Here is a 27,228-nt window from a genome sequence, read left to right as displayed (position 1 = left end):
CTCGGCAGCAAAATCGCAAACTTGGGAGAGAACGGGGGAAGCTGTAAGGGTCTCAGTAACTGATGGCGATTCTGTAAATGAAACAAGACAGATGCCAGCTGGGTAAAGTCCTTACAAATGGGGAGAAAGCGTCAAAACAGAACAGGGAATACCACCTCCTCCAGCACTGCGAGGTTGGTTGGCTCTCCTTCGAGCACAGATGTCCGAGGTCCCACTTCTCGGGTCAGTTTCAGTTCTCCCACCGCAGACGTTCAGGGCCAATTAGGCCTTCGGATTCACCCAACCAGTCAGTGACGCTCTCGCGAGAACACGTGGCGCCGAGAACTGTGAGAAGGCAGTCCAGGGCATGATGCGATGGAGGCTGTTTTCTGCACCGAGTTTTGGAACTGCGCGATCAGTAGAGGGGAAAGGAGGAAGGGCGTGGCCAGAGCTGCCCTCGGAGGCCCCGGAGGCCTTCCCAGAGGGGTTCGTGTACCATAAATACCACTGGCTCGCAGCAAAGCCTTCTGGAAGAAGCCGTGGCCTCAGAGCCACTGCAAGTGGGAACAACGAGTAACACGTACAGCACCCAAAGCCTGATGCTTGACCTGAGTCAAAAGCTGTCGGGACAAACCATCAAAGGGCTGCCCGGGGAACGCAGTGGAAGACCAGATGGAAGTCAGGCTGGTCCCCACCACACACAGCATTCCTGAGCCTGGCCGGTTGCAGCCTGGGTATACTGCAGGGGCAGTCCAGAGCACTAACACGGTTGTGCCCGGGTGCGGTGGGGGTAGGGGTTAAGTGCACGGCCCTAACTAGAGTCCCCTGAGAACTGAGACACAGTGAGAAGAAGAAAAGGGCGGGGCTTCCTCCTCAAGCCCACCGGGTCACTCCGCCTCCCAAGGGAGGAAGAAGACATTATTGTGCTCCTGCCAGCACCGCTGCCTTTATTTTACTCCAAAGGGTGGCACCTGGGTGGGGGGTGGGTATTTCAGCGCCGGCCCCCGGCTGTGAAATGCACCCCCCACCCCACCGCAGTGAGAGCCCTCCTTATGGTGGTCCTAGTCCGAGTGTGGGTCATGTCACAAGCCCTGGCTCATGACAACATGGGTCCCGTCACCAGCGCCTGACCCCCACCCATCCAGTCTTCAGGTTCTTAGCAGGACAGCTCAAGGGGTGGGGTGGGTAACAAGAGTTTTGGGTCCCAGGAACCCAACAAACTATTTTTCCCAGTCTCCTTCACCTCCCAGAAACAGTGGACCCCTAAATGTCTGTCAGACTGGGAGCTGTTCACGTGGCCGGGCCTAGCCTAAGGCCAACCACACAAGCCACTTACAAGACCTCCGCGGTGTCATCCATTCACAGCAGAAGGCTGGCCTGCCCCCTGCTCTCATTGGATGATGCTGTCTGGCTGCCCGTTCTGGGCCACCTGTCCAGGCTCTGAGGCGGTGGTGGAGTTGGGCATGTTGCTCTGAAGGTAGCGGCGGAAATCTTTGATCATGGGCCGGAGGACCTGGATGAGGACGCTCAGGGCTGCCTGGGTGCCCTCCATGGCCTGAGCCTGGCGCTCCTGGGCACAGGCCTGCACCTCCTGGGAGCGACGGATCATCTGTAGGAGGTCGTTCTGCTGCTCCAGGTGCTGGGCGATCTCCTTCACGTGCAGGTTGGTGACCCGCTGCTCCTGGATCAGCTTGGCTGAGTTGAGGGCTATGCGGCTCTTGAGCGCCTGCGGCTTGACCGAGGTGTCCGCATGCTGGGCCATCATCTCCACGGGCGCCTCGGCCGGCAGGGGTGGGGGGGCCTCAGCTGTGCAGTACTCTACCACTCCCTCCTCCAGCGTGTGATAGGTGGTCTCTGTGGGGACTGTGGGGAAGAAAGAGCAAATCAGTGGCAGGTCACTTTCTAGAAAGAGCGAGGCTGGCCGTATGGGGTAGGGGGGAGGCCATTAAGCCTTGTTCTGGAGAATTCAGCCTCCCTGGCTTTATAGCCTTTTATTTATAAATCTGGGGCTTCCCAGGTGGCGCTAGTGGTAAAGAACCTGCCCACCAATGCAGGAGGTGTAAGAGATGCGGGCTCGATCCCTGGGTCAGGAAGATCCCTGGAGAAGGGCATAGCAACCCACTGCAGTATTCTTGCCTGGAGAATCCCATGGACAGAGAAGCCTGGTGGGCTACAGTCTATGGGTTGCACAGAGTCAGCCATGACTGAAGCGACTTAGCACACATGTATAAATCTAGACTGTAAAGGATTTAGAATCTTAATTTACTTAATAACCAAACGGTCAGCCCCTGATCAGGCAAAAGCAAAGATGCTAATAGTTAAGACCAGCACCTACTATGTGCTAGGCACGGATGGTGCTAACCCTTTGCCCTCCTTAGCTCCATGAACCCTCATAATGACACCAAGAGGCAGATACTGTCACTTTCATTTTCAGAGATGATAAGACAGATTCAGACACCATGGTATGACTTGCCTAAGGTCACACAGCTTATTCAGCAGATATAGGAAGCCAGGTCTCCCCCAAAACTAGTGTCCAAGTTGTTCACAGTCACCCCACTGGGTTGCTTCTGGCCAATAAAAGCAGGGCTACATGCTCCTGGAAGTACCAGCACACAGCAGGCATCCTGGGTGAGGGTTTGCTACCCCACTGGTCCTGTCTCCTTCAGTGCTTTCTTGATTTCCATGTCTTTCATGGCCAAGCAGAAAAGGAGGCAGGAGTGGGAAGGCAGCAGTTAAAGTCCCCAGTAAGCCTCCCTGTCTCCTTGATCACCTTAATCAATGAAATGCCTAAAGGTCCTTCCTCTTACAGAACAGCAGCTGATTTAGACCAGTGTTTCCCACCTCCATATCCTTGAGAAATATGACACTGCTGGGGTATGGCACTCACACTCACGCACACACACACACACCCACACACACACACCCACCCAATTCTCTGAAGCCCAGTTGAGAAACCACTGATCGATTCAGTTCCCAGCCCATCACAAAGACCACTTAACAGTCATTGGTGCAAACCTTATCTGAACTAAAAAATCCAAGCAACTAGTTTCATTGTCATTCCTAGCTTGAGAACCTTTGAAGGCACTCTGGTGGGGCTGTTTGGGCGTCCAAGCATGTCGGAAAGATCAGTTCTTCCCCACCCTTTAATGCCCAAATCAACTGTGTGTTCCACCCCTGCCGGAAGTCCCCTTTCTCTTCTGAGTCCTTAAGTGATCCCGACTGACAGTGGAGTTATTCATATATGTGTCCCTCTATCTGTCCTCGGAGAATATAACGGGCCTATCTCTTAAGACACCTTGGGAATCCCAGCGCCGAGCCCAGGGTTTGGCACAGAATTGCACTAATGGTTGATGAGTGAATGGAGGGGTAGATTAACACCAGAAACTGGGAGGTTCCTCAGCAGTGCCTGATGATGTTTACACTGAAAACCACAATGTCTTTGTCCAGAGTCAATGTCCATCTGCCTATTCATCCAATAAATATCTCCTGACTGCCTACTGGGCGCCAGACTCTGGGATACGTCCTGTGGGAATATAAACATGGTCTCTGTCTTCAAGGACCAAACAGTTCAGTCACGGACGCAAATGGTGGCAAAACAGTGGAGGGCAAGCCAGCCTCTCAGAAGTCCAGACTGCGTGCTGAGGAAGTCTCAGAGAGAAAACAAGATCACTTCTGTCTGGGGAGCCCTTGGAAGGCCTCCTGGTTGTCCAAGACTCCCATCTGACCTTTGACCCTTGGCAGCCAACCTTCCCTGGGCTGCCCTAGCTCTTGCTGGCCCTTCCCATTTAGGAACGCCGGACTGGGTGGGAGAGGTCACTCACTCTGTGTCAGGGTGACCGTGGCGGCGGCTGCAGTGGCTGTGGGTCCAAGGGCCACGGGGTGGATCTCTGCGGTACTGGGCAAGCTGATAATGGTGGCCTCGCCCAGCAGGTTGCAGATGCGCTGTTGCATGGGGGTGAGCAGTACAGGGGCTACAGCGGGGCCACCAGCGCCACTGCCACCGCCTGTCCCGGGCCCACCTGTTCCATCTTCCTCAGTGGGCCCTGGGGCCTCGCCACCCTCCACGGCCGCCCGGACCTGGGCAACCTTGCGACGGACCTCGGTCTTGAGGTCGGACCACTTCTTCTTGACCTCGGGCAGCTCCCGGCGGCAGGTGGCCACGGCATTGACCCTTCTCAGAATGCCGTGCCACGCCGCACTCTTGGCAGCCAGAGGGACGCCGGCGTTGAAGTGGTTCACCAGCAGGTGCTTCTTCAGTTCCAGCTCCTCCACGATGATCTCCACCTCACGCTCAGAGAAGTTCATCTTCCTTTTCTTGGCGGGAACGGCCATGGCCTCTCCCAATCCGGCTTTTTAAAGAAACTATAATCCCCTAAACTGCCCCAATTCGCCTTCTGTCTTCCTTAGCCTCGCTACTCACCCACTCCCCCTACAGGGGATAGGCTGGGCTGGTCCAAGGCCAAGTACCAGGCCTTTGGTAACCCCCCTCGCTACGCAAAGTGCGTAGGGCCCAGCCCCGACCTGCCCAGCCGCTGCCAGCCAGCTGCGTAATGGCTTCCTGAATCTGCCTCTTCCGCCGGGGTGTGCGGAGATCCGCCCACTTCCCCTCTTCCCGCCTCCCAGAGCTTCTCTAGGGAGACCCGCCCTCCCGGTTGGTCGCAGTTCAGACATCACATCGATCACTGGTTCTTTTGACGTGTCGCTCAGCTAAAGGGCACGCCTACTTACTGGAATTCGCCTGATCATTGGTCTAAAGGTGTGTCTGTCGCTACAGAGCGCCCCACCCAATCTAGTCTTCACTCACCCCCATTGGAAAGTCGTCCTGTCGTTCAATCACATGACTACGACTTTTACGCCGTTAAATTCAGCTATTTTATTGGTGGTTTAGGGAGTTAGATTACCAAAACCCGGAGGTTTCCTTGAGGATCCCTAGTGCTTTCGGCCTTGAGCCGTTGACCAGTTAACTTTTTTTTAAAATTCTACCCAGGCCGAAAACTTTGCCTTGGCAACCGCAGATCACAATCGCTCCTCAAGCAAATCCTATTTCCCATTGGAGATGACGATCTCTCCGTACACGACGGCTCCTCGCGTCTTTAGGATTCCGCTGGATAAACAGCGTTGCTAAATGGAAGTAGGACACGGGGCTTTCCGCCTGCCAATCACAGGACTCCTGCCTATCGCAGCGTGATTTCTTCTCGCCGCCCCGACTCAGCCAATCCCCGCCTCCCTCCGTTTGAATCGGCCCCAGGTTGAGCCGGGATTGCCCCTCCCTCTCCATTGACCCGGGTAGCCTAGGGCTGCGTGGGCAGTCCTCGGGGTGGCTCCGCCCCCCTGGTGGCCGTTCTCGCCTGTGATTGGCCGGCATCGTACCCGGGGGCGTGGCCATCCAGGCGGCGCGCAGCGAGGCGTGGCTCCCGGAAGCTGCGCATCCCGCCTGCTTGCCGGCATCGCAGAGCCCGCGCTAGTCGACCGAGAACTCCGGCGTTGTCGTCCGCGCTCTCCCCGCCGGCCCGTCGCCCCAGCCTCGCGCCCGATGGTGAGCAGTGTGTTGTGCCGCTGCGTGGCTTCCCCGCCGCCAGACCCCGCCGCCTCCGCCTCGTCGTCCGCCTCATCGCCGGCGTCCGTGGACCCGTGCGGAGGCGCCGTCTGCGGGGGGCCGGACCACCGGCTGCGCCTCTGGAGCCTTTTCCAGACTCTTGACGTCAACCGCGACGGCGGGCTGTGTGTCAACGACCTGGCCGTGGGACTTCGGCGCCTGGGACTACACCGCACTGAGGGCGAGCTCCGGGTAGGCAACGCCCACCCCTCCGCGCGGGCGGGGAAAGGACCCCCCTTCGCGCCCCAGCACCTCCGGGAGGTTCAGGTGACAGGTCTGGTCTGTGCGACCGGCTTCTCTGGCAGCCCTTTGGAGCTTGGCAGGCTTGGTGGAGGCCTCTCGGGCTGGCTGAGACCCCTGGATGACAGACTTGGACACCCCCATTTATGCCCTAGTGGGAGTAGAGCTCCTTCTTGGCCTCTGTGGGCGTTTGGGCTGGGGACGAGGGTGCGGGGATAGGCTCTCGCTGGGTACAGGTGGGTACCCTTTAGATATTCTGATGGCCGAAAATCCCCTTTCTGCCGGGGCTTTCCCCAAAGTAGAAGGCTAGGTCTCCAGAGTCTGCTGTATGTCACCTTCTGACCTCAAGACTTAAGCTTTGATGCTCCCCTCTACCCATCATTAATGGTTTCATCCATCCTCTTCCAGTGGCCCCACGTTTCCATGCCAGCGGTGGGCCCTGATCGGGTTCCTCTCAGAAACATGTGGGAGTTGGAAAAAATGGGAACTAGAGTTTCAGGCAGATCGTGCCATGTGGGTGGTAAGAACTGACAGTTCTTCTGGGTGATGCTCAATTCCCTTTGACATGCTTATCCAGAAAATGGGATCAAGATCTCTTACAAGCTTGCAGATTAGAGTGAAAGAATCCAGGGGAAATTTCTTCCTAAAAGTGAAAGCCTGGCCCTCCTAGGAGGAGACTTTGCTACTCTTGTTCTGGAGTGGCCTCCTGGCCAAGGGGGAAGGAGGGACAGAGATGTGCTGTCCTTTCTGTATGAAACCCTCAAGCAGAGGCTTTTCTTCCTCTTCTGTCTCTTGTGGTATGTTTTCCTATCTGACTTTGTAGCTGTAGCTGCCCTTTTCCAAGTATTTTGTTTATTGTGGCTTAGCCTGATGTATAACCTGGAGAAAGACTACTTTACCTAGCAACCTGTTTCTCTTGTAAGTTAGTTCCTTTGGTCCATTTGTATATACCGCAATTAGAGAATCTCATAGCTAAGTGTGAAAAAAGTTATTGGTAAAATGCCAGTGAATTTAAGCAATGTATTTTTCAGGTAGGTGTACCTTAAGTTTTAAGCTCATGTTCAGAGTATCTTGGCTCAACATCCAAGCTATTTCACCTACTTAGGATCAGCCTAGGGAGACCAAGGGTAACACTATGCAAGGTAGAATCATTGGGTTAAGTCCAACAGGCTTAGAAGCAAGATTTTTTTTTTTTTAAGTCTTTTCAAGTGAGTGTTACACAGAACTGAGCTGAATATTTTCTAGTCTGTAACTGATGAATAAATCACTTGGAAAGATGAAATGGCTGAACTCAGAGGGTCTGTGACTTATGGGCTGAGAGGTGTGGGCCTAGGTGAGCCTTTCTGCTTCTGTGAACCTAGCCACCAGGTTACATGGAGGGCCTTGGGCTGCAGGAGTGTATTCAATGTTTATACCTCCACTGGAGTCAGTGTTTTTATGATTCATGGCACATCTGCCGTGGATCCAAATCTTTTTTTTTTTTTTTGGTAGTAAATGTAAATTTTAAGGGCAAATAAGGTGAAAGTGATCATTTTCTTTCCAGTGTTGAAACTGTTTTGATTAACTAAAAGGAGCGTAGCCCATTGGAGTCACACTGGCTCCACGATTTCTAACTCAGGGAGTAAGTTTCCTTTCAGAGTGTGGTTTTAGTACGGACTCTGCCTACTTCTACCAACTCTTTCAGCTGATGAATGTGAAATTATACAGCTTTGCGAGATTGGGAATGATTCATTTTATTCGTTTATTACCTGTGGAGGAATACAGGCTAGTCCTGCAAGCGCATAGTTTTAAGTATGAGAGAGAGAACCTGCCTTCTTGTGAATAGCTGGGCCACAGGAAGACACCCTGTCTCACGAATCCCCTTACCACTTCCTGCTGCAATAGTTATCAGTATTAGCTACACACAGAAAAACTAGTGCTGCAGTTTTGCAGAAGTAGCAACGGCAAGAGAGAATTGGTGGTGGTGGTGGGGGGCGCCCTTCACTTCAAAATGGGTTACCTGCCACGGGAATAGGCACTGGAAAATACAACGTCCAACTCTGGCAGCTGCCCCATATAACCCACAGGACCAGTCTGAGGTGCTCGGGTTTGCAAAGGAATCAGCCGTGAGGGTTTTATCAGTGGGCGGCCGGTAAACCCAGGCCTTGTGACGACACAGAGCCTCCCACTAGCTTAACACCACTGGATTGAGCTTTCTTTAGAAATGAGCCAGCAGTTTTTGGCATCTCCCTTGGTTTCAGAAGAAATTGGAACAGTCGAGGAAAATTTACTTAAAATGGCAATGGGCCAGAGACACCAATGACAGCCAGCCAGAGAAATTTTCTTTGTAAAGGGCATGTGAGCAGGAAGCCTGTCCCGGGACAAAAGAAGGGAAGAGTTTATTAAAGACAGAAAGAAGATGACGACCACAGTAGCAGCTTTGGGAGATGAGACTCCAGCGAGAGCTAATTATAGCATTGCCTATTTAAGGCATTTTCATGTGACCAAACAAAATCTCTGTCTGAAAACAAATTTAAAACATAGGCTGGAACTCAGGCAGCCAATTAAGGAAAGAACCCAAGCTGGGTGACGTGTCAGCTGTTGTTCCTCTAGCTGAGGCTTGAGAGACTCTCCTCAGTGGCTGGTGTTTGATACAAGTGAGGATTCTAGATGATGGTACTGTCAAGTTTGCTGACTCAAGATACTTGCGTGTGCTCCATCTAGTTTGAGCCTCACAAGCTGGGCTTTGGGGAGAACTTAAAGAATGATCCTTTTATTTGGCTTACGGGATCTTTATTTGGCATGTGGGATCTTAGTTCCCCGACCAGGAATCGAACCCTCATCCCCTGCATTGCAAGGCAGATTCTTAACCACTGGATCACCAGGGAAGTCCCCATCTGTTTAGAACCACATCTTTTATTCCCAAAATAGGTTTCAGGATTATTCAGAGATTATCCTATCAAACAGGAGAGCCTGCCCTCTCCTAACTCTTTCCTTGACCTGAGCAGTGTATAGGAAGCAATCTCTGTTGACCTGGAATAATGTCAAGTTGGCATTGCTGGATCATATGCTACTGCTGGACTGTATACCTTTTCAGTGTCTGGCCATTTGTGGGACAGGTATTTGCCTAAATAGTCACACTTAGGTAAGAGACTCTACAGAACAAAGACCCTTTTCCCTGGAAAGGGCGGAGACATAACTTGACATAATAGAATGACACATTAGAAATGGAAAAATGCCATTCGCAGGCTAGATTGACTTTACATAATTAACTGATTATGTTATGTTGTAAAATTGGTTCCTGGGTTGGAGGAATTATCATCAACTCAGCTAGAAGATGTTTGTTTTTAATTAGTTGATATCTGGAAAGGTGGAGCCCGGTACCCTGATCCTTAGACCAAGTATTAAATAAGAACATACCAGAGTGGGCCTGACCTGGAGCTTCAGTGGGTGAATTCCTTTGATGTTCAAAGAGCCATCAATTGTTGAAGCCTCACAGAAACCACAGGAGAATGAGGGAAACAAATATTTTGCCAGTATTCATTTCTAGTCCAGCTGAGTACATAGCCGCAGGATGAATCAGTGAATAAAACTGCAGTCCAAGGGGACTAGTCTCATTAAATCTGAGCTGACTTTTCATTTTTAACCGTTTCTTCTTTCACTGATGTGAATTTGGCAGAGCCAAAGAATTTAGTCTTGGACGGTCACTGGTCATCGTAGGCCAGCCTCCCACCCAGCATTCCTCCAGTGATATCCTCCTTTGCGGAGGACCATCCAGCCCTTTCCTTTGTGGACTGAGTTGGGGTCCGTCTGAGTTCTTTCTCAGATCAGACTGAAGTCTGTCTCCTTGCATCTGTTACCCGTTTGCCCCAGGTATACCTTCAGGAACAACCTAGAAACGGGATCTAAGGGTGCTTGGAAACAGCTGTCTTACCGGAAGGCAGCTGTCTTCCTGTAATCCCGGCTGCTGCTCACTAGTTTTGCCCTTCTCACATGTCCACACTTCCCTGCACCCTTCTCTGAGGCAGTGTGCCCTGGAGTTAAGACTACAGATTTTCCTTGCAAGTCCAAAACAGGGAAAGCAGTGGAGACGGAAAATAGACTAGTGGTTGCCTGGGCCGGGGAGTGGAGGGCAGTGGAGAGCTAGGGCAGTGATAGCTAATAATAAGTCTGGAGTTTCTTTTGAGTGGTGGGTTGGTGAGGGTTCTTTGTGAGGTGATGAAAGTGGCCTAAAACTGATGATGATTGCAAATATCCCTGAATATACTAAAAGCCACTGAATTAGACACTCAAATGGGTGATTTCCTTGGTTTGCAAATTATATCTCAATCAAACTTTTGAATAACCCAGCACAGGTTTTGCAGTATAAACCTGGGTTTGGGTATTGTCCTAGCTGCTTGCGAGCTCTGTGACCTTGAGCAAGTTACTCAACCTCTCCAGGCTGAGTAGGAGGTTCAGTCTCCTTATCCTGGTGGGAGGAATACCTAGTTCAGTGGGCTTGTTGTGGGATTGAATTAAAAGAAGTTCATAAAGAACCTGCGACAGGGTTCAACCCCAAATGACCTTTTCCCAGGGAGTCTTTGAAAATAAAATGCCCAGAGTTGGGGGTAATCAGCTACATTTTTTTCTTAGGTTACTGAGGTGAAAAGTGGACTCGAAAGAAGGGATGTGGTTGTAAAGGGTGTGTCGGTAATAAAGGGTGTGCATCACAGTCTCCTGCGAGCTGATGGGGCTGCGGAAAACCTGGGCCCTACAGCCTTTAGAAAGGTTAAAACAGAAAAAAGAGAGAGAGAAAGAAACCCTGTTGGCAGGAGATTTCCAAAAAGCAGTCGTGTTACTCTACACACGATGATGTCTTTGCCTCAGATGTTTCCCAGGGTGGACCTGGGCCCCCGTGAGCACCGCTCTTGTCAGCCTGTTGTGCCTTCACGAGCCACGGATGATCTGGAAGCTTCAAGTAGAGCTTAACACCTTTGGAGATGGTCTCACTAACCTTATTAGTTTGTAGAAGTGGGACTGAGGTTCCGAGGTCGGGTTGGTTGAAGGCAGAGTCAGTGGCAGAACCCAGGATATTTGTTCTTGGCCCAATTTAGCTCAGCTTATGTGGCCTCTGTCCTTCCATGGCTGGCGGTACTTAAGTAGCCCTTAACACTTTGCAGCCTTTATTTTCAGTTTGTGACAGGCGCGTATCTGTGCCTTGACACCAGCTGAGTGTTTTAAGACCTCCCCCCATGGTGTTCAGGAAGCAATAGGTCCATTCTAGACTCTAAAAGACTCAACACAGCATCTAAAAAAAGAAGGGGTTCACTTAAGATGGACCTTCCTTTAAAGTAAATGAATAACAAAGGTAGGACGGAAGGCGCTTATCTGCTTTAAACTCCTGGCCGGGAAGCTTGAAAAGAAGGTGACGCATGGCTTATGTTCTCAGAGTCGGGGGTGGGGGGCGGCGGGGGGAGCGGCGGGGCGGGGGGGGCGGGGGAGGGGGGGGCGGTTGCCCCGTGGCTCTCTCTGTTCCTGCTGCTGGTCTGTGAAGCTTCCCACATTCCAGCCACCCCTGGCCTCCTGCCTTCTTCCTTGCAGCCCTCCCTCCTGGGCTGGAGTCTTCTTACCAAACACAAGGAAAAACCACCTCCATTGTGTGTGAAAACTTGCAAAAAAAGAACAGAATTTTGAAATGCCAGTGGGAAGATAAAGAGCAGGGGATGGTTTGGATCACCCAGAATGAGCACAGAGTGTTGCCTCCTTGTCTTTGGTCCGATGCAGTTGAAGAGTCCTGCTGGTTAAACCCAGCCCACTACCATGCCCGCTTTCACCATCCTCACCTGGCCTTTTTACCATCCCTCCTGTTGCTTCTAGTTGATGGCCTTGGATTGAGTTTGAAATGGAAAGGCCTTTGAGGTTTGTCCAGGTCAGAGACGTTAAATAACTTGTCCAGGGTCTTACTGAAACACCTTATGAGGTCATATAGGGCCTCTTCTATGGGAGAGATTACATCCCCATAGAAGCCTTTAGTGATACATTAATGGACATGGTTAACTTTTTTCCTTTCTGCCTTTACATCTTGGGTGGTTTTTTTCTTTGGCTAGAGGCTTTTCTTTGAGCCTATATAAGCAATATAAAATAGGATCTGGTAAATGGTTCTGTAGCTAAAAACTTCCTCTTCTGAATTGTTTCTAAAGTGCTGACTTGATATAAACCAGTCATTCTTACATGGAGGTCTCCCATCTGCCCTTCACACCCTGAGCAGCTCTGATGTGTATTTGCTGAAGAAAGCAGCCGTCCATCTGGTGGGTTTCACACCCCTTGTGTGAGCTCCTCTCTCTGAGGTCCTCCCCTAGGACAGAGGAGGAGACTGGTGACAGCTACATTCACACTCAGGGCTTCCCAGGTGGCGCTAATGGTGAAGAACCCACCTACCAGGGCAGGAGATGTAAGAGATGCCGGCTCCATCCCTGTGTCGGGAAGATCCCCTGGAGGAGGGCATGGCAACCCACTCCAGTATTCTTGCCTGGAGAATCCCATGGACAGAGGAGCCTGGTGGGCTCCAAAGAGTCCAAAGGGTCGCAAAGAGTTGGATATAACTGAAGCGATTTAGCACAAATGCACGTGCATTCACACTCATTCAGATGATCTTGGTTTTAGAGGGCAATTCTGAAATCAGCTTTAAGAAACTGCAAACATCTACTGTTGCTTTAATAATCTGCTGGCTTGCCATTTCATGTGGGAGCGAAGAAGGACTAGGAAAGTGTGGCTTCCACGAGTAAGCTGAACATGTGCCTGTGGTTTGGCTCCCGCTGGTCAGTTTGGGTTGGTTGAGAAATTTCTGATCACTTTAGGTGACTTAGGGTGTTTATATGGCCAGGCTTAATACCATATTCTCCCCACCACCACCACCCCATCCCTCCCCCACTTTATACTTGACATCTATGGAATCTGAAAGGAGAATCAGGCTCCTATAAGAGCAGAAAAAGACGAAAAATTATGCTGTGTTTCTATTCTGTCTGTTTCTCCAGCTCTTTAATTTACATTCTATATCTCAAAACCCTACACTTAAAATCAGGTTAGTTTTGCACACCCCTGACTTTCTTTTAGAGAAAAGAAAAAGACATCTTTGTTCACAGGCATTGACCTTGAACTTGGGACCTCAATGGAGACTGGCTTTTCACCAGGAGTAAATAAGCGTCCAAAAAACTATTTCCTCTGTGGGGCACTTCTCTTTCCCATAGTCACAGGAGTCGCCTTCAGGGAGTTTTCAGCCAAAGCTAGATTTTCTGGTTTTACTTCCTAAAATGGAAATAGATTAGGGGATTTCACCTTTTTCATTACTGTAGTTTTGTCGTCTTCAGTGCCAAAGGAGGCCAGTGCCTGGCTCCTCTTCGTCATCTAATTGGGGGCTGAGTCGAGGGCAGGAAGCTGTTTAACAGTCCTGCCTGACGTCCTAAGACCCCCTCTGCCGTGGGACGGCATGGGACAACACCCGCGATCTAAGCATTTAAAGTCTCCAGTTAACTCATTTCAGAGAAGGGTAAGTCACCTGCCACAGTGGTGCCTTTGAAACAGCAAATCAATACTACTAGTGTATAAAGAGATCCTTCACAGTCTTGTTCCTGCACCATTCAAAAGGATATATAAAAAAATATGTACCCCATTGCATATTAAGTTGGCATCTAAAAATTTTTGTCCTAAGTTTGGTAGCTGCAGAGGATATAATTTCTGGCCCACTGTGTATCTGGTTTCAGTGTTTTAGTTTGTGGGTTTCAGTTTTGGTCAAAACCTTAGAGTTTTTTGCAGATTCGACCCATTCATGTGTTACCCTCCACATAACCCATTAGCCAAGGCAGTTCTCATTTTCAAATCAAATCATTTGGCTTTCAGTCAAATAAAATCTGGCTTCATGTTTTTTGGTTAAAAGTGTTAGTAGTCACCCCTTTGACTACATCTCTTTTTAATGCTAATCATAATTCTAAGATAGATGGTTTGTAGGTAGCGAAACTGGTAAACAGCAGACAAGGGGCATTACCCTGGAGTCAGTCATGGGAGAGCTCTCTGCCCTGTTATAAGACTCCCTCAGGAACCTCCAATTGTCCTTCTCTGTGATGTCCCAGGGGCCTCTATACCCAGGGCAATTCATCAGGATACTTTAGAGTAGGTTCCCATTGGGAATCCATTCCATTAGAATTTGTTGTTTTCTCTGAAAAGTATAGGAGATCCTGAGACACACTTTTATCCCTAAGTCTGTTTTCTAGATTCTTGGAAGAGTGGGTTCCTTCTGCAGGCGATTACCCTCAGCTTAACCAGGCTCTGTTGATGTTTATAAATCTACAGTTGCAGGAGGGTTGTACTCTCCAGTCCTGTCTCTGGATATCAGGGGTCCCCCAAGAAAGTTATGTGAGGTGGAGTTGTGTTATAGTGACTGAAAGAAATTAATGATCGACCATATATTGGTGATGCTGTCGTAGAAGGAAAGAGAGGAACTGCATTAACCCACAAGGAAATCAAAGGTACTAGAAAGGTTGCTTTAAAGTCAAAATATTGGCAAAGAATGCAAATTGAATATGTTTTCATTGATTGCTGTCTCAGGTGCTAGTCAAAGGAAATTTTAGGATAAATAGGCCTGGTCTCTTCCTTGCCTAGTTATTATTTCTTTTCTTTTGCTGACTTTGGATGTAATTTGTTCTTTTCTGGTAAGCAGAAACAGCTCATGGATTTAAGACCTCTCTTTTTGGGATGTAGGCATTCTCTTCTGAGTCCTGCTCTGGCTACACCCCACAAGTTTTGCTGTGTGGTGGTTTCATACCATTCAAAATACTTTTTCATTTCTCCTTTGGTTTCTTCTTTGACACATAAGATTATTTCATTTCTGAAACACATAAGTTGCATTTCATTTCTGTTTCCCTGGTGGCTCTGTGGTAAAGAATCCACCTGCCAATGCAGGAAACACAGGCTCAATCCCTGGGTCAGGAAGATCCCCTGGAGAAGGAAAGGGCAACCAACTCCAGTATTCTTGCCTGGGAAATCCCATGGACAGAGGAGCCTGGTGGGCTACAGTCCATGGGGTCACAAGAGTCAGACATGGCGACTAAACAACAACAAATTTCATTTCTAAATATTTAAATATTTCCTAGTTATCTTTCTATCATTGATTTCTAACTTAATTCCACTGTGGTCAAAAATACATTTTGTACAGATTGAATCCACTTGTATTTAATTTAATGAGTCTTGTTTTATGAGCCAGCATATGTTCTGTGTGTACTTGAGAAGAATGTGCATTCTAGTCTTGTCCAGTGGAGCGTTTTATGAAGGCCAGTTAGGCCAGGTCAGTAGATAAGCTGTGGTGGTGTTCAGGTCTTCTGAGTGCTCACTGATTTTCTGTCTACTTGCTCCACCGTTTACTGAGACGAGGGTGTTAAGACCTGACTGTAATAGTGGATTTGACTCTCTTTTCCTTGCAGTTCTGTTGGGTTTTTACTTTCTGTCTTTTGAAGCTCTGTAATGTGGTCCTAAAACATTTAGGATTGTTATGTCTATTCTTTTACTTTTAACCTATGTGTATCTTTATATTTAAAGTGTGTTTCTTATAGGCAACATCTAGCTAGATCTGGCTCTTTTGACCAGCCTGACGATCTCTACCTTGGCACCGAGATGTTTAAACCGTTTATATCTACTATCGTTACTGATACGGTTGAGTATAAATCGGCCATCTCGCTGTTTGTTTTCTATTTGCATCACCTGTTCTATGTTCCTTTCTCTTTCTGCCTTCTTTTGGGTCGAAGAGTATTTATAATTTCACCTTATCTCTTTTGTTGGCTTACTAGTTATAACTTTCTGTCTCTCTCCCCGCACCCCCCCCCCCAACCTCTCTGTCTTCAGTGGTAGCTTTTGGAATTATAGTATACATCTTTAACTTATCACAACCTACCTCAACTGATATTATACCCCTTCATAAGCAGTTTAAGATTCTCTTTTACATTTTTATTTGTTTGGCTGTCTTGGATCTTTGTTACTGGGCGCGGGCTTCCTCTGGTTGAGGTCTGCTGGGGGCTGCCCTCTAGCGGTGCACGGGCCTCTCGCCGCCGCGGCTTCTCGTTGCCGAGCACAGGCTCTAGGAGCGCGGGCTTCGGTGGCTGCAGTGTGTGGGCTCAGCCGTTGCGGCGCTCGGGCTCTAGGGCACAGGCTCAGTCGTTGCAGCAGCACCCGGGCTTAGTTGCTCCTCTGCACGTGGGGCTTCCCACCTAGCTCGGTCGGTAAACAATCCGCCTGCAATGCTGGAGACCTGGGTTTGATTCCTGGGTCAGGAAGATCCCCTGGAGAAGGAAATGGCAACCCACTCCAGTATTCTTGCTTGGAAAATCCCATGGACAGAGGAGCCTGGCGGGCTACAGTCCATAGGTTGCAAGAGTCGGACACTACTTAGCGCTATCTTTGTTTCTTTCAGCATGTGGAATCTTCCCAGGCCAGGGAGCAAACCTGTGTCCCCTGCATCGGCAGGAGGATTCTTATCCACTGTACCACCACCAGGGAAGTCCTAGTTTAAGAATATTAAACATTATGCTTTTATTTCTTTCTTCCCAGCCTTTGTGCAATGGCTCTCATACATTTTTACTTCTACATATGTTATAAGCCACGCAGGCTGCCTCTGTGGCTTGTCTTTTTATGGGCTTCCCAGGTGACGCTAGTGGTAAAGAACCTGCCTACCAGTGCGGGAGACACAGGGACGTGGATTTGATCCCTGGGTCTGAAAGGTCCCCTGAAGGAGGGCATGGCAACCCGCTCCAGTATTCATGCCTGGAGAATCCCCTGGACAGAGGAGCCTGGTGGGCTACAGTCCAAAGAGGCACAAATAGTTGGACACGACTAAAACGAAGGATGCATGTTATAAACCCACAATACATTGTTTTATTTTTGCTTTAAATTGTCACTTATATTTGAAAGAGATTTAAACAATAAGAAGAACTTCTTTCTACCCACACGATTACCATTTCTAGTGCTTTTCATTCTTTTCATTCCATCCTTCATCTGGTATCGTTTTCCTTCCATCTGAAGGACTTCCTTAACATTTCTTGTAATACAGTTCTGCTGTCAGTAAATTCTTCAAGTTTTTGTATGTCTGGAAAGTGTTTTGCCTTCCTTTTGGATGGTATTTTTCTAGGTATAAAATTCTGGGTTAACAGTTTCTGATGGAAATCCCCTGTCATTCTTGTTTTTGTTCTGTAAGTAATGGGTGTTTTTCTCAAGGTGCTTTTTAGATTTTCCTCTTTATCACTGGTTTTCAGAAATAATTGTGATGTGCCTGACTGTAATTTTGTTTTGTTTTGACGTTCCTTATGCTTGAGGTTTATTGAGCTCTTGGGTCTGTAGGTTTTAATAAATTTGGATAAAACCTGGCCATTATTTATTTAAATATCTTTTCTATTCCCACCTCCATGAATTTCAGATGGGTGAGTATGAGTCTATTAGCAGTTCTCCCACAGGTCACTAATGCATTTCTCTCTCTCTCTCTCTCTCTTTTTATTTATGGCTTTATTTTTTCTATGTGTGTTTCCTTTTGGAAAGTTTCTACTGCTGTGTCTTCAAGTTCCTTAATCTTTTCTTCTGCATTGGCCCATCTGCTGTTAAAACCATCCAGGTGTGTTTTTCATCTCAGACATTGTAATTTTCATCTAGACCATCTGTAGTGTCTGTTTAACGTGCTGTATCTTTCTTGAGCATGTGGAATACAGTTATGACTTGTAATATCCTTCTGTCCTTATTCTATCATACCTGTCCCTTCTGGGTCAGTTTCAATGGATTGATTTCTCATTGTGGGACATCTTCTCTTGCTTCCTTGCATTGCTGTTAATTTTTTTAATGGGATTTTTATCTTGGATATTTTTGTATTCCTGTTAATATTCTTAAGCTTTATTCCGGGGTGCAGTTATTTAGAAACAGTTCAACTCTCTTGGGCCAGCTTTTTATAGCTTTGTTAGATCAACAAGAACAGCATTTAGTCTAGGGCCAGTTTTGCCCCTGCTATGGAGGCAAACCCTTCTGAGTACCCTTCCTGAACTTACCTATGTTATGAGGTTTTCCACTCCAGCTGGTGGGAACAGGAACTGTTCCTAGCTCTGTGATGCCTGTGGCCAGTTCTTTCCCCACTCACAGGCAGTTTCCTCATACTCACATGCTCTGACTCTCAGGGGCCCTCAGCAGAGCTCCAGACCTCACTCTGTCTGCAGCTCTGTCTTCTCTGGTTCTCTGCGCTGCAAACTCCAGCTGTCCTGGCCTCCCAGCTCCTGCTCTTCAGTGTGGGGAGACTGCTGGGCTCTGCTGGGTGTCCACTCTCTGCACGATAGCCTGGAAACTCTAGGCAGGAAACCTGGGCAATTGCAGGTCTCATTTGTTTAGAAATCTAAGGCATCCTGTCCTTTGTTGCCCAATGTCTTGAAAACCATCGTCTCACATTTTCTCTGTACATTTAGTTGTTAGAGTCGGGAATGTGAATTGGTTCTTGTCACTCCATGTTGGCTGGAACCTGCCCTGAGTTCATAGCTTAGTTCTATGGTACAGAGGAGTCCATTAAAGGAAAAACCAGTTACTTACTCAATAAGGGATTTCTCTTTTATTTGTAGATGAAAGCCCAAAAGATCACTAGCTGCCCCAATTCACCAGATTTTCTGTGCCTTAAAAAAAAAGGATTAATTTTTAGTAGTGGATCTTTATTTAGGGATTTTTACCCTAGACTGGCCCTTCTTTTGTAGTAAAACTATTTAGTTCTATGAACTCAAAGTCATTTTCTAGATTAAAATAGCTAATTATATACTGTTCAAAGAGCTTTCATGTATTATTTAATTTAGTCTTCAACCAACTCCATGAAGTACAGTCCTGTTACTGTCCCCATTTTGCTTATCAGGCTGTTAAAACACAGAGGGGTAAAGTAACTTGACCCAGATCACATAGCCAATAAGTGATAGCCAGGATTGAACCTGGGGTCTGGCTCCAAAGACTAGACATTTAATCAACACACAAAACTCCTTCTAGGTAAAACTGTTCTGTGTATCCAGTGAGAGGGCAACTGACATGGGCTCCTTAGCTCTCAAACAAGCATGGCAGTCTTGCTTTCGCTTCTCGTGTTTTCTTTTTAAATAAAGGCTGTATGTATGCACACATGCGTGCCTGGTCATACATGCTCATGATCTGGTTTCACAAGATATAAGAGGATACTCAGTGAAAGTAAATCTCCCGTCTACCTTTCTCCCCTCAAACTCCCAAGTCCCCTCCCTCCCCACCCCAGACCATCTCTTTGGTTTTAGTATGTCCTTCCAGGGAGATTCCTCATGTATACAAGCATAGAAATAAACAGCGGCATACTATCCCCTTCCTTCTGCACATTGCTTTTTTCATCTAACAAGATATTTTCAAGTCGTTCCATAATCGTAGATGTAGTACTGCCTTACTCTTTTTTTTCGGTGAGAGGGGTGGTTTGATGTAGACCATTTTTAAAGTCTTTATTGAATCTGTTACAATATTGCTTCTGTTTTATGTTTTGGTTTTTTGGCTGTGAGGCATGTGGGATCCTAGCCCAGGGATCAAACTCACACCCCCTGCACTGGAAGGTGATGTCTTAACCACTGGACCACCAGGGAAGTCCCTGCCGTACTCTTTTTGACAGCTGCCTAGGGCTCCATTGTGTGGAGGTGCATTAATTTAGACCTGCTCCCCTTTTAAAGAACTTTAAAATGTTTCCATTTGTGCTCAGTCATTCAGTTATGTAGGACTCTGTGATCCCATGGACCATAGGCTGCCAGGCACCTCTGTCCATGGCATTATCCAGGCAAGAATACTGGAGTGGATTGCTATTTCCTTCTCCAGGGGACCTTTCCGACCCAGGGATTGAACCTGCATTCTCCTGTGTCTAACCTGTGCTATTGTAAATCAGGTTGCAAAAAATATCCTTATATTTTATCACATGTATGCATCCCATATATGTTAACATATGTATATGTGATTTCCCACATGTGCAAACATATCTGCAGGTTAATCCACTGAAAGTAGAGTTGCTGTCAGAGGGTTTGTGCTTTTGATATGCTGGTGAAGTGAAGCGAAGTCGCTCAGTCGTGTCCGACTCTTTACGACCCCATGGACTGTAGCCCACCAGGCTCTTCTGTCCATGGGATTTTCCAGGCAATAGTACTGGAGTGGATTGCCATTTCCTTCTCCAGGGGATCTTCCCAACCCAGGGATCGAACCCAGGTCTCCCACATTGTAGACAGGAGCCACCAGGGAAGTTTGATATGCTGGTCAGTCAGTCAGTTCAGTCGCTCAGTTGTGTCCAACTCTTTGTGACCCCATGAATCGCAGCACGCCAGGCCTCCCTGTCCATCACCAACTCCCAGAGTTCACTCAGACTCACGTCCATTGAGTCAGTAATGCCATCCAGCCATCGCATCCTCTGTCGTCCCCTTCTCCTCCTGCCCCCAATCCCTCCCAGCATCAGAGTCTTTTCCAAAGAGTCAACTCTTCACATGAGGTGGCCAAAGTATTGGAGTTTCAGCTTTAGCATCAGTCCTTCCAATGAATATTCAGGATTGATTTCCTTTAGGATTGACTAGTTGGATTCCCTGCAGTCCAAGGGACTCTCAAGAGTCTTCTCCAACACCACAGTTCAAAAGCATCAATTCTTCGGCGCTCAGCCTTCACAGTCCAATTCTTACATCCATACATGACCACTTGAAAAACCATAGCCTTGACTAGATGGACCTTAGTCGGCAAAGTAATGTCTCTGCTTTTGAATATGCTGTCTAGGTTGGTCATAACTTTTCTTCTAAGGAGTAAGCGTCTTTTAATTTCATGGCTGCAGTCACCATCTGCAGTGACTAAATTGTCCTCCAGCGAGACTGCACTGGTTCACACTCTTATAACAGCACATCAGGATATATGTTTTCCCAACACAGTCTATTAAACTTTTTCCATGCTGTGTTTATTTTTAAAATAATGGTTATGAACACCCTATCAGAGAGTTGCCTTTTCAAGAGATGGCGTGACACTGCAGTTTGTCTTAGTAAATGAAGAAACAAATGACCAAAGATTAATTCCCTTTTATTCATGATCGTTTACTCAGTTGAGTCCACAGCCTTCACCTATGCCTGGTCCTGGGTACGAGGGCTAGAAAGATCTGTGACTTGATCCCTGTAGAGGGAGCCGCAGAGGAGAAACGACGGTGATAGGGGGCGCGCCGTTTGTGTTCCGCACAATTGCAGAGAATGGGATAACTGAACAGGGGAAGGGTTGCCGGATGTCTTAGGAAGCGTTGCCAGGATCTCTTGATCGTGTTAAACCCGAGGGGGAGTGTCATCCCGGAAGCAGCCAGTTGGAGAGGAGGAAGCCGTGCTCCTCCATGTGGATTCCGGGACGCTGGAAGCCCCTCTGGAGGTTGCCGCGGGCACCTCCCTGCAGAACTGCCGGCCGCATGCGGGAAATCGGCGGGCTGTGATTGGAGGGACGTTGCTGGTGGGGATAATGAACCCGGTAGTGTCGGCAGAGGCGATTGGCCGCGCCCTGCTGCAGTGAGAATGCAGGCTTGGATGCTCGGGTGCTCGCCGCCGGTGTGATGCTGCTTCTTAGTTCAGAGAGGACAAGCTGAATGATCCGGAGCTAGAAGAAGTTGGTTTCTGCCTCAGGAGAGGTCTGTCGGGCCATCCGCCTTTTCTTTCTTTCTTTTTTTGCCAAAAAGCCAAACCTTTGGTCACAATCCACCTGCAAAAGTGAATTTTTATTGGAAGAAGCTCCAGCGGCTCTCTCGTGGCCAGCAACCCCCTGACGGGGCTCTCAGAGTGAGCTGCTTCCCAGGCAAGGCACGACAGCAGTGAGAAGGCAGGAAGCAGCCACGGCAGGCAGGGCTGCCAGCCCTCCCAACTTCTCAGGCTAGTCATCCAAGTAGCTGTGTAGCCAGAGACCTTCGGTGTTGTGGTCACAGCCCTCAAAAGTGAGCGGTCACTGGCGGCAACGTGGGGAGCAAGCCGGAATGTTTCAGATGCTGTGGCATTTTCTGTCTAGCTTTTTCCCCAGGGCCGGGTGCCAAGGCTCCAGAGAGGGCAGCGGGAATGAAGCCAGAGGCACCCCGGCCCCGGCTCGGAGAGACCAGATGCCAAGCTTTTTGGGGAAGCAGGACGGAAGGGCTGAGGCCGCGGAAAAGAGACCCACCATCTTGCTGGTGGTCGGACCTGCAGAGCGATTTCCTAAGGTAATGGCAATGTCGAGAGGACCTCCTAGGTGAGGGGCTGGCCTGGAGAAAGCTGGAAAGTGGGGGAGGAAGAGAAAACTTATGAATGGATTCATTTGGTACCAGGGGCCTGGGGAGAAGTGTTAGACAATAAAGAAGCCCAACTTTAGTCCAGTTTCCCTGTGGCTGCTGCACTGGCTTTATTACCTTACGTGACCACTTCAGAGGCCATTTGAAGAAGGAAGGTGGAATGCAATGGGAGATATACCCTAGGATGTGTCACTGTGGCCCCAGAAAGCCATTTGAAAGGAAGGGACAGTTACAGTGTGTCTTAGGTATTAGCATTTTAAACAGCTCAGGGAGGATGAACCTCAAGCGGGCCACAGAGCAAACGTTCGAAGGTGAACCCAGGTGCTGGGAACTAGGGAGGACCAGCCTGTCCTGCATCCCGAAGGTCAGACCCTCTGCCTTGGTGGGCAGAGGACCCGTCTTACCTTTCCATTGGGGAGGAGGGGAGCAGGGGGGCAAAATTGAGGCTGGAGGCTCAAGGCACAGAGGCCGGTAGTCCTCTGGAGTCCTAAGGTCTGCTGAGTGCGGGGGTCTTCCATCCATCTCACGCCGTGAGTATGGGTTATGTCATCTGATCCCCTCAAGAGCCAGAGTAAGTGGTAGCATCCCCATTTCACAGATGAGGAAACTGAGGTGGAGAAAGGTTAAGTAACTTGCCCAGGATTAAACAATAAAGGAAGGGCAGAGGTGAGATTTCACTCTAGTCTACCTGGAACTTTGCCCTCTACTGCCTCGCCTTCCCTTAAGAAAGCCACGGGGACTACTCCTGTTCTGTTCAGGATTAGAACCAAAAGGCTGCTTGGCTGTGGTTTCTCCCGCCTGAGGTAGCAATGCCGGGTCCACCTCCTGAGCCTTGGTTACTTTGAATTTTTTCTCCTTTCTCAAGGTAAAAATCAACTGGAGAAAGGAAGGAGAGTCTGCCCTATGCGTGGCACACTGTAGAGTCCAGAAAAGGTTCTCCTGGGTTGAATTGCTGCATTTACGAAATAGATGTTCACGTTTTCTTTGCTCAGTGGGAGGGACCTTTTTTTTTTTTTTTTTTTTTTAATTTATTTCTTTGCCTGCCCTGGAGCTTAGTTGCAGCATGCAGGATCTTCAATTGAGGTATGTGGGGTCTAGTTCCCTGACCAGGGATCGAACCCAGGCCTCCTACATTGGGAATACGAAGTCTTAGCCACTGGACCACCAGGGAAGTCCCGGGAGGGACTTTTGATGACGCGACTTTTGCTGTAGTTGCAGGTTAAGCAATGAGAAAAATCTTTAGTCTCTGCTCAACCACTGGCAGCAGGGGTCTGAGTGTCTGTACTGTGCCTGAGGCATGACAGGTGTCGCTCTCTACCTTTCAGTCATTTTAGAGGCACTTGGAAATGGCTGCAGGGTTATCTGTTGGAAGGAACTTTTATCTCCAGACCTGCTTGCCTATAGTCAAGGGATTATGGGATTGACCGGCTCCCTTTTAAATTCACCCACTTTTTACTTTAATAATTAACTGCTCCATTTCCCAGACTCATACTGACTGGCACCCCTTGCCAGCCCTCCCCCCTCCGCCTGGGCTGGCTGGCATTAGAACTCTGTTCTGAACAACTTCTTTCCTGACCTACAGAATTGGGAGCAAGGTGGGCTGGAATGTAAGACCCACACCTCTCACTGGCACTTCTCCCCTAAAGGGACATGAATCAGCTGGCTGGGGCTCGGGGGAGCCCCAAGAGGGAGGTGGATCAGCCGGTTTGGTTTGAAGCAAGCAGGAAAGCACACCTGGGCAGTGTGGATCCTTTAAAGGCAGATAACTAAGAACTGGAATAGCGGTTCAGCAGTGTGTCCTTTTCCAGCGCAGCTGCTCTTGAAGGTAGAGGGTTGAGGGTTGTGATCTTTGGCCGATGGGGCCTAGCTTGCTGTTTCTCTGTCATTCTCTCAGGCAGAGGCTGCTGCAACTGCATGGAAACTGGTGGAGACATTCACTTTGGTTCTCAGGCTTCTCAGTTTCCCAGCATTGCTACTCTGTTTAATTCTCACTTCCCTCTTTTAAATATGTCTGCTAGTGAGTCAGGTTCCTGCAAGTTTTTATTCTAGGAACTGTTCCAGTTTCCACCGTTTATCTTTGTCTTCCAGTTGATCTGCAGTTGGAGAAGAAAGCCTTTAGTCTGGAGTGGGAGGTACCCCAAGCTGCATTCAAGCTTTCAGATCCCGAGGGGCCGTCTCCTCAGAAGCTCAGAGAATTTTTGCTCATTGTGTGTCTAATTGCCAAGTGCAGACAGGTTTCATTGGAAACCAGCTCCATGGGCTGTCATGGCAACCCGATCGTCAAACGACACTGCGACCTACCGCAGCAGCAAATGAGGCTCTGAGAGCCTTACGGGTGGGCGGGGCTAGAGTAGCCGGATGCTGGCAAGGCTCCTTCGCATATTAATATTTTGGGCTTGGTCTGAGTCATCAGAGGGGGGCGGCGGAAATGCTTTATGAGCTAATGCCACACTCCCAAAGGTACTCTACTTGCCCTGTTCTTACTCATGGTATTCCGGCTCTTGTGGGAAGCACCTGTTTCTCTGGTATGAAACAGTAGTAGAACAAGGAAAGCCTGTGGGGTCGGCCCGTTGGCAGATCTGAAGGTGAGAAGATGCCCGTGAGAGGAACTGCAGATTAAGGGAAATGAAATAGCACTGAATTCTCAGGGGTCGGGAGTGACTGTTGTCATTTCCCAGGACCAGTTGTTAGAGGAATGGACTTTGGAAGAAAGGAGACAAACATGGATCTGGGTCACAAAATTAGAGCAGGTAAAGAGAGCATAGAAGGCAGGAGGGGGAGAGTGCATTACACTCAGGGGTTCAGAAACGCCTGGGGCGGGTGTCAAACATCCTACTTTATGAACCCCTTTTTTTCGCCATGCCACCTGACATGTGGGTTTCCATGGTGGCTCAGATGGTAAAGAATCTGCCTGAAATGCGGGAGACCCGTGTTCAATCCCTGGGCTGGGAAGATTCCCCTGGAGAACTGAATGGCAACCCACTCCAGGGTTCTTGCCGGGAGAATCCCAGGGACAAAGGACAAAACTGCAGGCTGCAGTCCATGGGGTTACAAAGAATCGGACACAACTGAGCGACTACACTTTCACTCTTACGTGACGTGTAGGATCTTAGCACCCCAACCAGGGATTGAACCCGTGCCCCCCCCGCAGTGGAAGCAGAGTCCTAACCACCAAACCGCCAGGCAGATCCCAAGCCCTGCTTTATTCTTCTTCCTTATTTGTATTTCCCACGTGTGTGTTTAGCACTGTAACAGGTAGAGTTTCTTGTGGCTTTTTTTTTCTTAGCTAAGGCTAAAATTGCTCCCCCATACCTGCCACCTCCCGTGTGAGGTCCTGCTCATTGTAATGCTCAGGGTCAGGCTGAGGAAGTGTTCTTTCGAAACTGAATTCTAAAATCTCTTTATGGCAGTGTCAGGCTTGGGTGCTGATTTACGTGCCTGTTGTAACAAGAGCCGGGCCCCGGGAGAGCCTCAGCCCCGCTGCCACCTGGCTCTGGGGCCTGAGCAAACCAGGTGGCCTCTCCTGGTCTGATTCTTCTTCTCAGAGATTAAGAGGTCACCCCAGGGCCCCTCTGGGGCCCAGTGTCTGTCATTCCAGGGAAAGAACATTTGCCTTGGAACTCCAGGTGCCTGGAGGTCTCAACTAGGAAGTTGCCATTTCTGTGTGACAGAAGAACTCTGCATGACCTGTGCAACTCAGGGGGGTGGATGGTTTAAATAAATAAGCAAACGCCAGTGTACGTTTGTCCAGTGAAGACATTCTGTTGGACATGAACACGGTTGCAAAACAGAAATACGTTGGAGCTCTTTTTTAAGAATAACATTGGAATAGAATTAATATAAGCGTTGTTAAGATCACATCTTGACAAGCACATGTAAAACTTTTCAGAGAACGTTTCTGACCCAGGTGGTACCATTGGTCTGTAGAATGATGAGCCCTGTTATGATCAGGAAGATTCCATTCTGTTTATTGTAGAAGATAGTTGCCCTTGTTTGATAATGCTTTTTAAATTTATTTTTTAAATTATGAAAATATGATAACACATTTACAGGAGATTTGGAAAATATACAACAAGTTACATATAGATCATTTCTTTTATGTTAAATATTGATTTCATTTTCATATAACTTTGTTTTCAAATCTCTTTTCAGGTGTGTAAATATGTCATAAAACTCAGTGGTAACAAACAAACAAAAAAAAGCCCTCAATGGTACAGTTATGTTTACCACCATTATTTGAAAAACATAGTTTAGTAGAAAATGAACATCTCCAATTTAACAACTTATTCGTTCAGTCAAAATATTTGCCATTTTGTATTGGAAGGATTATAGTCATCATTGAAATGAGACACTTCAACAGATCTGTGTAATTTGTTTTCATTTCAGAAGCACACGTGAATAATTTTAAAAAGGAAGATCAGCAGTTAAAGTTCAGCTCTTTTTTTTATAAATGTGAACTTCCTTTAAAATAAAAGTAATAATACAGTATCTTGTTGAGGTAGACAAAATGCCCTGAGGACTCTTTATTTGCAGACACTTGGGAAACCAAACCTAAGGTCTTCATTGAGAATGGTCATGTTTGTTCCTTGGGGTCTTAGAGCCCTGCCAAGTATGATTCATTCATTCAGAAACTGCTTCTATCAGGCACCTTCCGTGATCAAGGCAAGGGCTCATTCCAGACAAGGAGGTATAATAGCCCTGCCTTCGGGGACCCCAACAGTAGAGATAAGATGCATGTTAAAATAGCTCTAAAGCAGAACATTCTGGGTTGGGTGGGTTAACAGACAACTGAGTGACTTGGATTTAGGTGGAGGCTGAGGCGGCATTTGCCCAAATAATCCTGAGCTGCCTCTGAGTACATCATTGGATCCACCCAAGTGAATGGATAAAACAGCCCAAGGCCTGTTTTTACAGACTTACCCTGAGATCTCTTTAGAAGGGCTGAAACATGGGGTCAGCCAAAAAGTTCTTTGGGGTTTTTCTGTAGCCTCTCACGGGAAAGCCAAATGAACTTTTTGGCCAGTCCCGTAATATAGGTTACTAAAGTCTGCTTTATACTGATGGACATAAGCATCAGCATCTTGTTTTCAGAACCTTTTTCAAGTTCTTAACAAAGAGATTTTTAGTGAATTTAAGAAGTTCCTTT

General features: G+C 48.2%; 2 protein-coding genes across 5 annotated transcripts in view; one reads left to right on the top strand and one right to left on the bottom strand.

Annotated features, from left to right (window-relative positions):
- Nucleotides 1-1,274: 1,274 nt before the first annotated feature.
- On the bottom strand, nt 1,275-4,311 carry NAIF1 (nuclear apoptosis inducing factor 1). The gene is made up of 2 exons (XM_068986455.1): nt 3,801-4,311; nt 1,275-1,842 (listed from the first exon to the last, which is right to left on the bottom strand). Exons 1-2 carry the CDS (start codon nt 4,309-4,311, stop codon nt 1,370-1,372), a joined length of 984 nt encoding a protein of 327 aa, XP_068842556.1. The 3' UTR covers nt 1,275-1,369.
- Nucleotides 4,312-5,512: 1,201 nt separating this feature from the next.
- The window catches only part of SLC25A25 (solute carrier family 25 member 25), a 33,391-nt gene continuing 11,675 nt past the window's right edge, over nt 5,513-27,228 (top strand). For 2 of the 4 annotated variants that reach the window (XM_068984900.1, XM_068984892.1), the window contains exon 1: nt 5,513-5,767. In XM_068984900.1, coding sequence (XP_068841001.1) covers nt 5,513-5,767 — 255 coding nt within the window. Of the gene's footprint in view, nt 5,768-21,794; nt 22,014-27,228 lie in introns of those variants that run through there. The other 2 variants (XM_068984917.1, XM_068984908.1) reach the window with 1 other exon arrangement.

This window comes from Capricornis sumatraensis, chromosome 1, assembly GCF_032405125.1.
Source record: "Capricornis sumatraensis isolate serow.1 chromosome 1, serow.2, whole genome shotgun sequence".
Lineage (NCBI taxonomy): Eukaryota > Metazoa > Chordata > Mammalia > Artiodactyla > Bovidae > Capricornis > Capricornis sumatraensis.
Note: the sequence above shows the minus strand (reverse complement) of the source record. Positions and strands in the feature narration are given on the sequence as shown.

What these genes read in the sequence shown, in the direction of transcription:
- NAIF1 (XM_068986455.1), bottom strand. Translation starts at nt 4,311, where the DNA reads ATGGCCGTTCCCGCCAAGAAAAGGAAGATGAACTTCTCTGAGCGTGAG. An exon ending in CACGGTCACCCTGACACAGA is followed by an intron (nt 1,843 to 3,800) that starts GTGAGTGACCTC and finishes TCTTCCCCACAG; the next exon opens with TCCCCACAGAGACCACCTAT.